Source organism: Tribolium madens, unplaced genomic scaffold (genome assembly GCF_015345945.1).
Source record: "Tribolium madens isolate multiple individuals breed KSU strain unplaced genomic scaffold, Tmad_KSU_1.1 Scaffold_7;HRSCAF=85;Tcas5.2_LG10, whole genome shotgun sequence".
In the NCBI taxonomy this organism is placed as follows: domain Eukaryota; kingdom Metazoa; phylum Arthropoda; class Insecta; order Coleoptera; family Tenebrionidae; genus Tribolium; species Tribolium madens.
In genome coordinates this window covers 2720312-2732909 of record NW_025401050.1, presented here as the reverse complement: position 1 = coordinate 2732909, position 12598 = coordinate 2720312, and the positions used below count along the sequence as shown (strand labels likewise).

General features: G+C 32.7%; 4 protein-coding genes across 6 annotated transcripts; 3 read left to right on the top strand and 1 right to left on the bottom strand.

The window, feature by feature from the left end:
• Positions 1-671: 671 nt before the first annotated feature.
• LOC123009918 (leucine-rich repeat protein soc-2) lies at positions 672-4553 on the top strand. Of its 2 annotated transcripts, none has more exons than XM_044406492.1 (3): positions 672-923; positions 3522-3833; positions 3888-4553. In XM_044406492.1, the coding sequence occupies exons 1-3, from the start codon at positions 764-766 to the stop codon at positions 4049-4051; spliced, it is 636 nt and encodes a 211-aa protein (XP_044262427.1). In that variant the 5' UTR covers positions 672-763; the 3' UTR covers positions 4052-4553. The 2 variants fall into 2 exon arrangements, with proteins under 2 accessions (XP_044262427.1, XP_044262428.1); XM_044406493.1 differs by lacking the exon at positions 672-923 and adding an exon at positions 3044-3442.
• A 121-nt stretch (positions 4554-4674) lies between these two features.
• Positions 4675-7311, top strand: LOC123009916 (sodium/potassium-transporting ATPase subunit beta-2-like). Of its 2 annotated transcripts, none has more exons than XM_044406488.1 (8): positions 4675-5150; positions 5216-5336; positions 5385-5525; positions 5570-5674; positions 6388-6560; positions 6605-6709; positions 6757-6925; positions 6972-7311. In XM_044406488.1, exons 2-8 carry the CDS (start codon positions 5312-5314, stop codon positions 7073-7075), a joined length of 822 nt encoding a protein of 273 aa, XP_044262423.1. In that variant the 5' UTR covers positions 4675-5150; positions 5216-5311; the 3' UTR covers positions 7076-7311. The 2 variants fall into 2 exon arrangements, with proteins under 2 accessions (XP_044262423.1, XP_044262422.1); XM_044406487.1 differs by having other exon boundaries at positions 4675-5154.
• Positions 7312-10182: 2871 nt separating this feature from the next.
• On the bottom strand, positions 10183-11269 carry LOC123009917 (estradiol 17-beta-dehydrogenase 8). The gene is made up of 4 exons (XM_044406491.1): positions 11111-11269; positions 10749-11065; positions 10388-10697; positions 10183-10336 (listed from the first exon to the last, which is right to left on the bottom strand). Exons 1-4 carry the CDS (start codon positions 11148-11150, stop codon positions 10251-10253), a joined length of 753 nt encoding a protein of 250 aa, XP_044262426.1. The 5' UTR covers positions 11151-11269; the 3' UTR covers positions 10183-10250.
• LOC123009911 (endonuclease G, mitochondrial) lies at positions 11265-12444 on the top strand. Its single transcript, XM_044406482.1, has 4 exons — positions 11265-11723; positions 11777-12013; positions 12062-12242; positions 12292-12444. The coding sequence occupies exons 1-4, from the start codon at positions 11323-11325 to the stop codon at positions 12385-12387; spliced, it is 915 nt and encodes a 304-aa protein (XP_044262417.1). The 5' UTR covers positions 11265-11322; the 3' UTR covers positions 12388-12444.
• The last annotated feature ends 154 nt before the right edge of the window (positions 12445-12598 follow it).

Below are 12598 nucleotides of genomic sequence, written 5' to 3'. Positions count from 1 at the left end.
TCCAAGTGAAAAGTTTTTGTAAATTAGTCAAAATAAAAATTTGAATCAAAAGTGAATGTTGATTCCAATTTTTTAAAATAAAAAAAGCAGAGTAAAATATAGTTATTTCGTCCAAGTGAAAAGTTTTCGTAAATAAAGCCAAAATAAAAATTTGAAACCAAAGTGAATTTTGATTCAAAAAAACAGTACATATTTTGAAAATTCTGAATTCAAGTTGAAATTTAGACCTTCAAGTGAATTAGTTTGTGCAAGTTCAGTAAAAGCACAAGCATAAGATGCTTTTTATTACATGAAAACTCCTAAAAATGCAAAATTGTTAAAAAAACTACAATGACCCCCAGAAATGCCAGATTTTGTCCAATTGCCTTATTTTGGTACATAATCCATCAAATTGTGAATTTTGCGAAACTAAAGCGAGTGGTCTCAAAAAGTGCCGGATTTCGTCCATTTGAGTTGTTTTGGTGCATTGAAAATTAGTTAAGTAAAAATTCATCCGGAAGTCCCACTCGTCCATTACACAACAATTAAAATTCTTCTTCCTCTATTCAAAAATTCCCTAATTACTTACATAAATCCCCCAAACGTCTCATCCCAGCCCCTCGTGCGCAGCATCTGCTCAGTAAGAGTGGGAGGTAAACAAACCATCGCGTATAAAACCCCATCACCGCTCCACATCCCAAACATTTGACAGTCGCGCTCAAAAGTGATACCAAAAGTGCATCGCTCACTAGTTTTTGTTCGTTGGATCAGTTTGAGTGCAAAAATGCGTCCTCCGACCCAATTCGGTGACAACATCGCCGCCGAGGCGGAATCCGAGCCCGACCCCAGGGCCGTCTCGATGATGATCTGCACCCGACTGGCCGGAAGGGCCGTCATCAGGGTAGTTGGCCGGTGCAACGAAGCCCAAGGAAATAACAATCTCGGTGAGTAAAAAGCGACCGGCCTTAGCGGCCGTAAAAGGCAAAGGACGCACTCACTTACAATTCAATACTATTTATGGCTTAGACGAGGAAACTTCGCTTTGTCTTGCCTTGGATTTTTCAGTGTGTGTTGTGTGAGAACATCGCGGAAATAAATAAAAATGGAAAGTTTATATGAAAGTGTAACAATTACTTTCGATTTCGGGGGGAAATCGGATTTTGGTTGCCTTGACCGGAAACGTTTCCGGGCTAATAATTCAACAGTGGCAATTTGTAAACAAATAAGTGCTAATCCCAAATTAAAAATTCCGGTCACTGGCGGAAAACTAATCAAGTTTTTGGCACGTGTTGTGTTTATTTTTCCATTTCTCAGACTCGGATTTAAAAACGCAGTAAAAATACTCCATCATCAATCAGCTGCACAATTTTTAACATTAGCGTTAAAGATCGCTCTACTTTTCATTTAAGTATTTCTTATTCTGTTAATTGCAATTACATGGAGGCATACGAAAACTCAAAATTGATTTCAGTTTTTTTTTATATTCTCAAAATTTCGTGTTCATGAAACAGATTTTTGTATTATTAAAAATTCAAAAAAAATGAAATTTTTAAATATTATTAAAATAGGTACTTATTATAAAATGATAAACAATTAGAAAAGTATTTATGTTGTGTTGCTTTAGTATATGAAATAAACAAAAAAATATATATATATATACAATAAAAACTAAAAAGTGTAAAAATAATTTTTCTGTCAGAGAAAAACTTGCCTACACCTTAAGATTTTAAAATTTATAAAAGTTTTGGGGGCGGTCCATTGAATAAAGTAATAGTGCAATCACAACCGCTCCTAAAGCTTTAATGAATTTTAAAATATTAATGTGTAAGCAAATGTTCTTCTCTGACAGAAAAAAAATATTTTTCATTTTTTGGTACGTTTTCTTAATAAAAGTTTATTATTAAAAAACAGTGTTTTTACAATTATTTTGCTTATTGGATTTTGAATTTTTGATTTTTAAACTTTTTGATTTTAGAATTTTTGGATTTTTTTGATTTTTGACCAACTCGTTAGTTTTTTTCCTACTCTATCGAATGACGTTGGTTCCATCTTTATATTTCAATTAGGGGCCGAGATATTGATAATTGTTTATAAATTATTAATTAAAATAAATATTATATTATTTCGGGAATTACGTGTGAATGAAAATTTCAATTTCAATTAGAAGCCGAGATATCGAAAATTGTTTATAACAATTATTGTTACTTTATAAATTATTAATTAAAGTAAATATTATTGTATTTTCATATGAATTACGTGTGTAACAGACAACTTTGTAAGTTGAGAAAAAGCTTATAAAAATACTAATAATAGTAATATGTAATAATAAAAAAAAATTGAAAATAATGTTCTAATAAATTTTAAAAAGTTTTTAATTTATAATGACACCAAAAGAACGCAAGTTAGTCGTCTCTCTACATAAATTAGGTATAGCTTAGTTAAGGACACTAAAAATGAAGTTGACTGTACATACAATCTGGTCCGACTTAATTTTATTTTAATTTTTTCAACTCAAACTCTTATACGAGTAGATACTTAATAAATTTCAAAATGATCTGAAAAAGCAGACGAAGGGAAAATCTTAATAGTTAATTTGAGAAAAATTCAATAAAATGCCTGATTTTGTCCAAGATTTTATACATTTGAATTGCCTTAAATTTAATTACAAAATACGAGTATTTCGACAATTCTTTTTACTTAAAACGCAATCTATTTTAACATTTACTTGAAAATTACCCGGAAAATTCCGGATTTAGTATAATTGTTTCTACACTAAAAATCTGAAATAGTTTTGTAACAATGGAAATACCGAGATTCGAACTGAAAAATGACTGATTTTGTCTGGTTGAATTAATTTTGTCGATTAAAAAGGCTGTAGTACGAGTAAATGTCAATTTGGTTATTTTTTGAAAAAAAAGGTTTAAGTATACATAATTGAATTTTGATCCAAGTATCAATTATTTAATTAACTTCTAAATTTTTGGTAATTTTTTTTCTCATAACTTGTAAAACATAACAATAACATTACAACTGAAGATGTCAAACTTAGTCCAATTGAAACAATTTTTAAAAAATTCGAAAATATTCAAAAATTCCAAGCGACAATTTAGTCCAATCTAATTCAAAATTGAAACAACTTTGTTTTATGAAGGCTATAAAAACAAAAATACAATTTTTGAACTGTGATTTTGGGAAATGGACCCTCCAGATGCCCGATTTAGTCCAATAGAAATGTCTTGGTGCTCTTGGAAAATAATCCATTTCCGGGCTCCCTGGCCTGCCCCTCATTAGCTCAGATAAACCTGAATTAAAAATAGATAAGAGCAACTCGCGAAATAACTCTAGGAAATACCCGGCCATGCGCTCTCGCAACTCGGTCACACATTATTCACTTTCGAAATGGCCTCGGCTGTAACCCGAATCGTCCACAGGTGCGAAGACGCACAAGAATCGCAAAACCTAGGTATAAAATATTGCATAAGCGTAACAATGCTCAAATTTTTGCATAATTTCATGGGAATCAATTTAGAAACTTGTTTCAGATCTCTCGAATTGCCAGTTGATGCAAGTCCCTGACGCCGTGTACCATCTTATGCGACACACCGAACTGAAAACCTGTGATTTAAGTGATAATGTGATTACGAAAATACCTCCAAAATTCGCTGTCAAGTTCAGTTCGATAACGGATTTGAACTTATCACATAACCAAATGGCAAAATTGCCGGACGAAATCGCCGATTTAGGGGCGCTGGAACGGCTGGATATCTCACACAACACCTTTATTTCCTTGCCCAATTGTATATTTAAAATCACGAAATTGCAACAGTTGAAAGCCAGTAATAACCACATAATTGGTGAGTGAAAAATTTGGGAAGAAATTCGAAAATTGCTTGATTTTTCCCCCCCAGATTTCGATGTGGAGTGTATGGAAAGAGCCCCCTCGTTAGAAACGGTAGATCTAAGTAAAAATCCTTTATCTCCGCGATGCCACGACCAGTGTTCGGCGATATCCAGGATCAGGATAACGCTGACACACAGAGAGAAAGAGGACTGGGAAGATCTCACCGTTTAGCCAATCAGAATGGTGGCTTTTCACTGCCTGTGCTAATCAAAATGTTTCAATTTCGGGTTGGGACACGTGCAATATTCATCCTGTGAAAAATTTGAGACATTTCTGATTGCTCTTGGTAGCTCAATCCCAAAGCAGGGTGCTAAACCTACGCCTGTTAGTCTAATTTAAATAAAGTATTTGTATTTTTTATAATTGATATTGTAGTTGAGACGTACTAATGACGAGACGGTGAGTTCTGATCTGAGTAGCTTTATTTTATTCTATTCTTTCGATCAAGGTCGAATTCACGGTTTCGCAGATGTGTGTAATTATTTTGTACTGACACTGTGTTGTTTATATTATTGTATATTTATAATTAATTCAACTTGATTTTGTACTTATTTGACAGTTTGGCGATTTCATCTAGTCATGTTGTGATAGGGACGCGCTAGGGTCCTTTGTAGTGTCTAGATGTGTCCAAATGAAGAAAAAAGTGTCAAATAAATCAACAAACACGAAAAAACTTTTATTTCTCCCAAATTTAAAACGTAATTCATAGGTTTTTCAAAACTATAAAAAAATTAAAACAGTATACTATACAGCGCCCTAGAAAAAAATGTCAAGTAAGATACCAGAAACGAGGAACAGAAAAAATGTTAAAAAAAACTGCTATGGTTTAGAGAAACCACGATGCAAGTGAAACTTTTTTCTGATCAAAACACACAAATACCGCGGAGCACTTGCACAAATGAGTAAGAATATAAATGCTACACGGTCAGCTGATGCGAGCCATGGGCGCCGCCATATTGTAATGCGGCATGCGATAGATGGACGAAAAATTTTGAGGCGATGGAATAAAAGTTTCACTTTAAAAATTGTATCTGTCAAAAATAAGGCCAATCTCACTTGACAATTTTCTCTGGGGTGCGAGTTCTAAAACAGCCTGTATAAAAAATCAAAGCATGAGTGGTACGAGCCGCGTAGCGGCGAGTTGGGAAACAAACCATTGCAAATGGCCTTCTGTATTCAGCTGTTTATTTAAACAATTCCTAGTGTAATTTTTTTTATTGTATATTTTGTCAGCCCCGTCGTGGTTCACACCAGATTTTTAAGTTTTACAGTTGGTATTTCTTAGAAATACGTACAAAAATTACCATTTTCATTTCGTTTGTTTTTCCTTTTTAGCAAAGATTTAAACTAAAGACTGATCAGAGGTCATCTAATTATAGAACAAAGATTAAAAATGCTTTTCACATTAGGACGTTATGAGTAGTGTTAAAAATGAAGATTTCCGCAAAAAGACTTGGTATGAATTATATTTTATCCACATTGAATAATTTTTTTCACCCCACAGGCAAACTGCTGCTATTCTATTCAATTTTCTATGTAATTCTTGGTGTTTTTACCGTTGGAATGTTCCAAATTTTTCTGAAAACCCTCGATGATAAAGCTCCGAAATGGCAACTGGATGAGTCTTTGATTGGAAGCAATCCAGGTTCGGAAAAATTACTAAAATTTAGTTACTTATTATTTTTCCAGGTCTAACCCTCAAACCATCGCTTCCCGACAACCTAATTGTGTACAAAACTAATGACACAGAACGGATTTTTCAAATAAAACAACAGTTGGATAATTTTTTGGCTCGTATGTTGTGACCAAAGTTTACACAATAGTTACTTTCTATACAAGTGCACTGTCAAATTATTTTTGAGGTTTGGGACCGAATTTGCGGCACGAAGCAAAGCTGAGTGCTGCAATGGCGGTCGAAGACCTGAAAAATAAGACAGCGCATGTGTATCGAACAACATTTTTCATAGTCATCAGCAAAATTTCATAAAAAACGTGAATTTATTGAAAATTTTGAGGTTAATTTTGACAGATGTCAAATCGAATATATAAATTGATAAATTTATATATTTAGTTATTCAGGGTGAATATAAAGTATGTAACCAAGCGGTTTTATTTTTAATCATTTGCCTCCAGAAAATAATAATTAATATAAATTAGAGTAATATAAAAAATGTGATCGTATTTTCAGAACGAAATTTTGTTTAGTTTTTGAGTTATGCGATTTTTCTTTGTCAAAAATGCAATTTATGTGAATAATTTTTTTGAAAAAATTAAATATAAAGCAGATAGTTGTAATCCTTAGAGTATAGCTTTTATGAGAAATTGATTTTATAGTGGGTTGCCATTTGAAAAAATTATTTTTTTGTAGAACTCAAAAACAAAAGGAAATTTCGAAAAATGTTATTCTTGTTAAATCATCACATTTTTATAGTACTTTATCACTCATCAATTAGTTTTTTTTTTGTATTTGAGGGAACGATCGTGAAAAACTAATGTAAAACTTGCAGCGTATTTTCCCGAAGAAAAACACGAAAATGTTCAAGAGTGTAAGAATTCGCCCAATGAAGGAAAAGTTTGTGATTTTGTAATCAACGAACGTTTTAGTCCCTGTACTCGCCAAATGAACTACAGTTACAGCAGTTCTGATACAGGACCTTGCGTCTTCCTCAAACTAAATAAAGTGATTAAAAAAATATTCTTCAAATTGAAATCATCTCTTTGTAGTTATTTGGATGGGAGCCTGAACTTTACAACCGCACTACTGATTTACCAAAAGAAATGCCTTATTATTTACAACACACGATAAAAACTTCCAAAATACAAGACACAGTTAGTGGAGTAACAGAAACAAATTTTTGTTAATTTTTAGTTTTCAGTCCAATATAATTTGGTTAAGTTGTGTACCACAAGATATGGAGGATTATAAAAATATTGGCACTTTAGTGTATTATTTTGAAATGGGTTTCCACCGAAAATATTTTCCATTTAGGAACACTGAGGGATATTTGAGCCCTTTGGTGGCGGTGTTATTTGAAAAACCGAAACGTAATCACCAAATAATTATTATTCTATCACCAAAATTTCGTTTCAGGAGGTGTGTTGATCAGAGTCGAGTGTAAAGTGTGGGCAAGAAATATTCACCACGATCTTAAAAATAACAAAGGAGTTGTCCGTTTTGCATTATTAATAGACTAAAATTAGATTTTTAAAACACAAATAATAGTGTCATAAAAACGAAAATTCTTGGCAAAAGTGTTTTGCACGCTTTATTATTATCAGATATTTCTGATACAAATATTATTTAAAATGATTTTCATTTAATTAATTTTTTGACATTCATTTAATAGTCATAAAGTGGTATTTGGGGGCAAAAACTAAATAAAAAGTACTTTAATTGTTTTTTATTACCATTAATAAATAAACTACCATAATAAAATAATTAAAATTGTTTTATTTTTTTTACTTTCCTTATCCTATAAGGAAAGTATTGTAATCGGCTGAAATTTGACCTACCCATATTTTTACATTTCTGGACGAATTATTATAGCTTCAAGACCCCAAAAAAGTTGGTTTGGGCCATTGGGTCGTGTGTGTGTCTGTCTGTACACAGTATATCTCAAGAACGATAAGAGCTAGAAACTTGAAATTTGGTATGTAAGTTACTTGTAGGAAAGGGACGCAGCACCAAACAATTGGTAAAAATCTGTCGCACCGTTCGGCCGCAAAGACCAAAAATCAAAATTATACGGTTGAAGATACTATATGTACAGGGTGAATATAAAGTATGAAACCAAACGGTTTTATTTTTAATCATTTGCCTCCAGAAAATAATAATTAATATAAATTAAAGTAATATAAAAAATGTGATCGTATTTTCAGAACGAAATTTTGTTTTGTTTTTGAGTTATGCGATTTTGTTTTGTCAAAATTGCAATTTATGTGAAAAAAATTTTTTGAAAAAATTAAATATAAAGCAGATAGTTGTAATCCTTAGAGTATAGCTTTTATGAGAAAAATCATTTTATAGTGGATTGCCATTTAAAAAAATATTTTTTTTTTGTAGAACTCAAAAACAAAAGGTAATTTCGAAAAAAATATTCTTGTTAAATCATCACATTTTTATAGTATTTTATCACTCATCAATTAGTTTTTTCAAAAAATAAATAGTTTAAGCAAAAAACGTTTGGTTCCATACTTTTTATTCACCTGGTATATAAATTCATGGGGATAAAAATTATTTAGAATCATCAAATATACCTTATTACAGTAAAATGTGATAAAATAATAATGAGTACCGAACTAAAAAAAATTGCACCCCAGACTCGAACCCGCGGCAACTTTGATCTATTTCGTGTGTAATCCGGCAAGTGGCACTAACGCAAACGTTAGGTTTGCTACTCGGATTTCCAACACCGAACGGATGTTTTCCAAATAAGTTGGATAAGGAAAGTCGTGTGATGTTCACACCAGATTTTTTAATCTACAAAATAATATTGTATATATGTTTAATTATAAAGTGTTGTCATGTTTTCTCATAAAATAAAAGGCAAAAAAGCTATAGATAATTCATTATAAATATTTCCCTTTTAAAATGATATTGTCTAATTTAAGTGGTTCATGTTTCAGTCATTCAGTTTATTTTGAATGAAAAATTTGTTCTAACTTCTTTGTTTTTTTTTTAATAAAAATACGTTTGCAATGCAAGTTTAAAACGTTTGAAATATTCAACAGAAATATTTCAAACGTAGTTATGTTTAAATAAGTTTTCCTTGGAAGACATTTAAAACAACTTTAGTAAGTTTTTGAATAAACTTTCGAGTAAACTAACAATAATTGTCGTTGTCGTTTTCATTTCGAAAATGGAAACTGAATTATCCGCTTGGTTTTCGTGGGTTCAAAAAAACAAAAAAATGTTTATTATTCAAAATCTATCAACTTTTGCACTATTCAATTTTCACAGTTACCATTAGAAAAAAAAATCAAGGAATTTTATCATGTAGAAAAGATTCCAATAAAGTACAAAAAAAATCCAAATTTTGTTTTTAGGGCCTCACTGACATACGCCAAAAATTTTAAACAATATTAAAGCATCAAATTGAAGTCTATTTTATCCTCTATCGTTTGTACTAGCAAATTGTTTTTTCATCAATTAGAAATATTTATTTTTGCGCCGGTCATAAAACTTGGGACACCTGTATATACTTCGCAAAATTGGTAAGAATTATAAAAGCAATTTGCTTCCAACGGCATTGTCACCAACATTAAAAACATAAAATACTATTAACGCACCAGTTCGTTAATACTCCTAATAGATACAGGGCTGTCTCAAAATTCGCGCACTTTCTTGAAAAGGAGTAATTGGGTAGTCCCCCAGAGTACTGTAAAAAATCCTATCTGTCAAAAAAATTTGACATATATTTTTTGACGTTTGACATATTTTTATGTACATATTTTATGATTATGATACTGATAATCTTGTATACACTCTTTGTCATATTAATGTGCATGAAGTAGGTTGTAGAAGTCTAAATGAATCTTTAATTTAAAGTCCGATTTACACAAAAAGTGTCATGAATGTCATTCAAAACAAATTTAATCACATCAATAATGACAAAAATCTTTATGTTTGCTATCCTATGTTGATTACGTTATTAATTTTAACAATTTTTTGCTATATGGGGTACACATTTATTTGAAAAAATAATTTTTAGGGAAGATTGAGGTTAGGACTGTTTGAATTTTCGCATTGTTGCCACCTTAAAATGATCCCTTTCAACCACTACTTCGATGCACATTAATATGAAAACGAGTATATGTTTTTTTATAATTATTTAGTAAAAAAAGTACAAAAATTTTGCCAATAAAGGCCACAAATAACACTAAACAGAGTTACAATTTAAGATACAGATTCCTTGTTTCTTGTTCTAATAGCCTGTAGCAAAAAAAAATATTTTTCCAACAGAAATAAATAGTCAAAGTCAAAGTGCAAAATTTAAACTTTCATAACTTCGAAATTTTTATAGATAGTTTTTTTTAACATTTGTCTTGTTGTCTAGGGCATCGCTCGATGATGGTGTCACGGAGGTGCGCGATTTTCCGGACAACCTGTATAATAGCGTTGTTAAAAACGCAAAATGGACAAAAAATTTAAAACCCAAAAAATAATTTTTCAAAAACTACTGAGAATTTTCAATTATCACGTTTGGTGTGTGTTAACTTAAAGATAAAAAAGCCTTCGATTGTTATTAATTTATTAAATGTAATAAAGATGTGGATTGGAAGGTTACAATAAAAACAAGAGATAAAGCTTATACATTTATAAAAAAAAATATACAACTGTATAGTATTATAACAACTGAATTACACCAGTTTAAATTCCCCCAGTGATGTCAATAGTAGCCCCATCAACATAGGAGCTTTTATCGGAAGCCAAAAACGCAATAACTTCGCCCACCTCTATAAAGCAAAAATTAACCACATTTGAAACAATTTTTTTCCTAAAAATACCCTCAGGTTTGCCAAATCGGCCCAAAGGAATAAATTTAAGACTCTTCTCCTTAACTTTATCAGGGACTGCGTCTGTCATAGGTGTTGCTATCATCCCTGGTAAAACACAATTCACCCTAATCCCAAATTTCCCAAATTCCTTAGCTGCTGTTTTAGTCAAACCTTCAACCCCGGCCTTACTCGCACTGTAATTGGCCTGTCCCAAATTTCCATATTTGCCCGAAGTACTGGCAATGTTTATAATGGAGCCCCCTTGTACCCCCTGCTCGATTATAGCCTTGGCGAAAGTCTGAATGACCATAAACGTGCCCTTAAACGACTCGTCTAACATTCATTTGAGTCAAAACCCGTAATTTGTTACTTTTAAATTAATTCTGATAACATCGTCAAAATTATTTTCAGTCAGTTTTACCAAAAAATCATCACGTGTGATACCAGCAGAATTGACGATGATTGAAGGTGGTTTTTTGTACTCTTGGAGGACTGATTTTAAGGCACTTTCAATGCTTTTCTGCTCCCCTACATCTAGCTCTAAAGAGGTGTGACTTTGGGAGCCCCCTTTAGCAATGCTGGTCACAGTGTCCTTACAACTGGTTAGATTTCGATCTGCTGCTATCACCGAAGCCCCTTCTCGGGCCAAAATGCCACAAGTGGCCCGGCCAATGCCCGACCCAGCCCCTTATAAATACACAATAAAACGAAAAAATTATTTGCAAAAAATACCTGTCACAAAAGCCAATTTCCCAACCAAACTCCCGGCCATTGTATTGGTCTTATCACTGTTATCACTACATTAAAATTGTTTATCATCACTATTTACATAATAAAAATAAAAAAGTATGAGGTTATGTTTTAGGTTATGCGCATGCGCCTTTGTTCAACTGACAACTTAACCTTAAAATATTAGTCAAAATTGCAATTATTTTAAATACGTGATGGCGGGCTTGAAATTTAAAACCGTAGCCCTTGTGAGCTCCTTCGGTTTAAGTTCCTTCCTTGCTGGTAGTTATTATCAGCGAAAATTCTCTCAAGACCACCCTAACCTCAAACAATTCCCGGGGCTTCCAATTTTCGGGACTGTCTCAGCTGCCACGCCTGTTTCACCCGTCCCGTCCCAAACTAACGTAAGCCGTATTTCCCAAATCATGAAATACGGGTTTCCGGGTCTTGACAACATCCGATCTTTCGACAATTACGTTTTGAGTTACGATAAGCGAAATCGGGTGGCTCATTGGGTTTTCGAGCACATTACGGCCGAAAGTATCAAACCGAACGAAGGGGTGGATCGGTCCTTGTGCGATTTTAAGCCCGACGAAAGCATACATCCGTATTTTCGGTCAGGAGTTGGGCTTGTAGAGTGTTGGAAAGGGGCTCAATTGGGTGTTTCAGGTCCCTCAATTCGGATTATTTGAAGTCGGGGTATGACCGGGGGCACTTGGCGGCGGCCGGGAACCATAAATGTAGCCAGAAGCTGGTCGAGCAGACTTTTTATTTGTCCAATATGGCCCCACAAGTGGGGGTTGGGTTTAATAGAGACGCGTGGAATAAGTTGGAGAGATATGTGAGAAAGTTAACGAGGACTTATGCTAACGTTTATTGCTGCACCGGCCCTTTATACTTGCCTAGGTCTGGTCTTTGTTTTTTTTTTCAATTTTTGTAACTTTTTTGTTATAGGAGAGAATCAGATGGGAAAAATTACGTTAAATATGAAGTCATAGGTGCAAATCACGTCGCAGTCCCTACACATTTTTTCAAAGTCGTAGTTTGTGAAACAAATGATGGTAAATTTGAAATGGAGTCTTATGTAATGCCCAATCAGGCTATTAGTGATGACACCCCCTTGACAAGTTTCAGGGTTGGTAAATTACCGAATTAATCAATTTTCGTTCAATTGTGTGTCTTAGGTTCCCCCTGAAAGTATTGAAAAGGCAGCAGGACTTTTATTTTTTGACAACATAGCGAGGAGTAAAATAAGTAAAATAAATGGTAAAAAAATTTAATTAGTGATTAACTAAGTTTTAAAGTGTTTGTTGCGTCAAGTATTTTATTTTTGTTGATTATTTTATCACCAATAAAGTGTTTTATATTAAATCAGATTTTGGTGTTTTAAAAGTTGTGTGTAAAAATTAACTTTTATTTATTACCAATATTAATCTAATAAATAAGTTAGCACCAAAAACTTTTTAAAAATGGTATGAGGTAAGTTGCGTA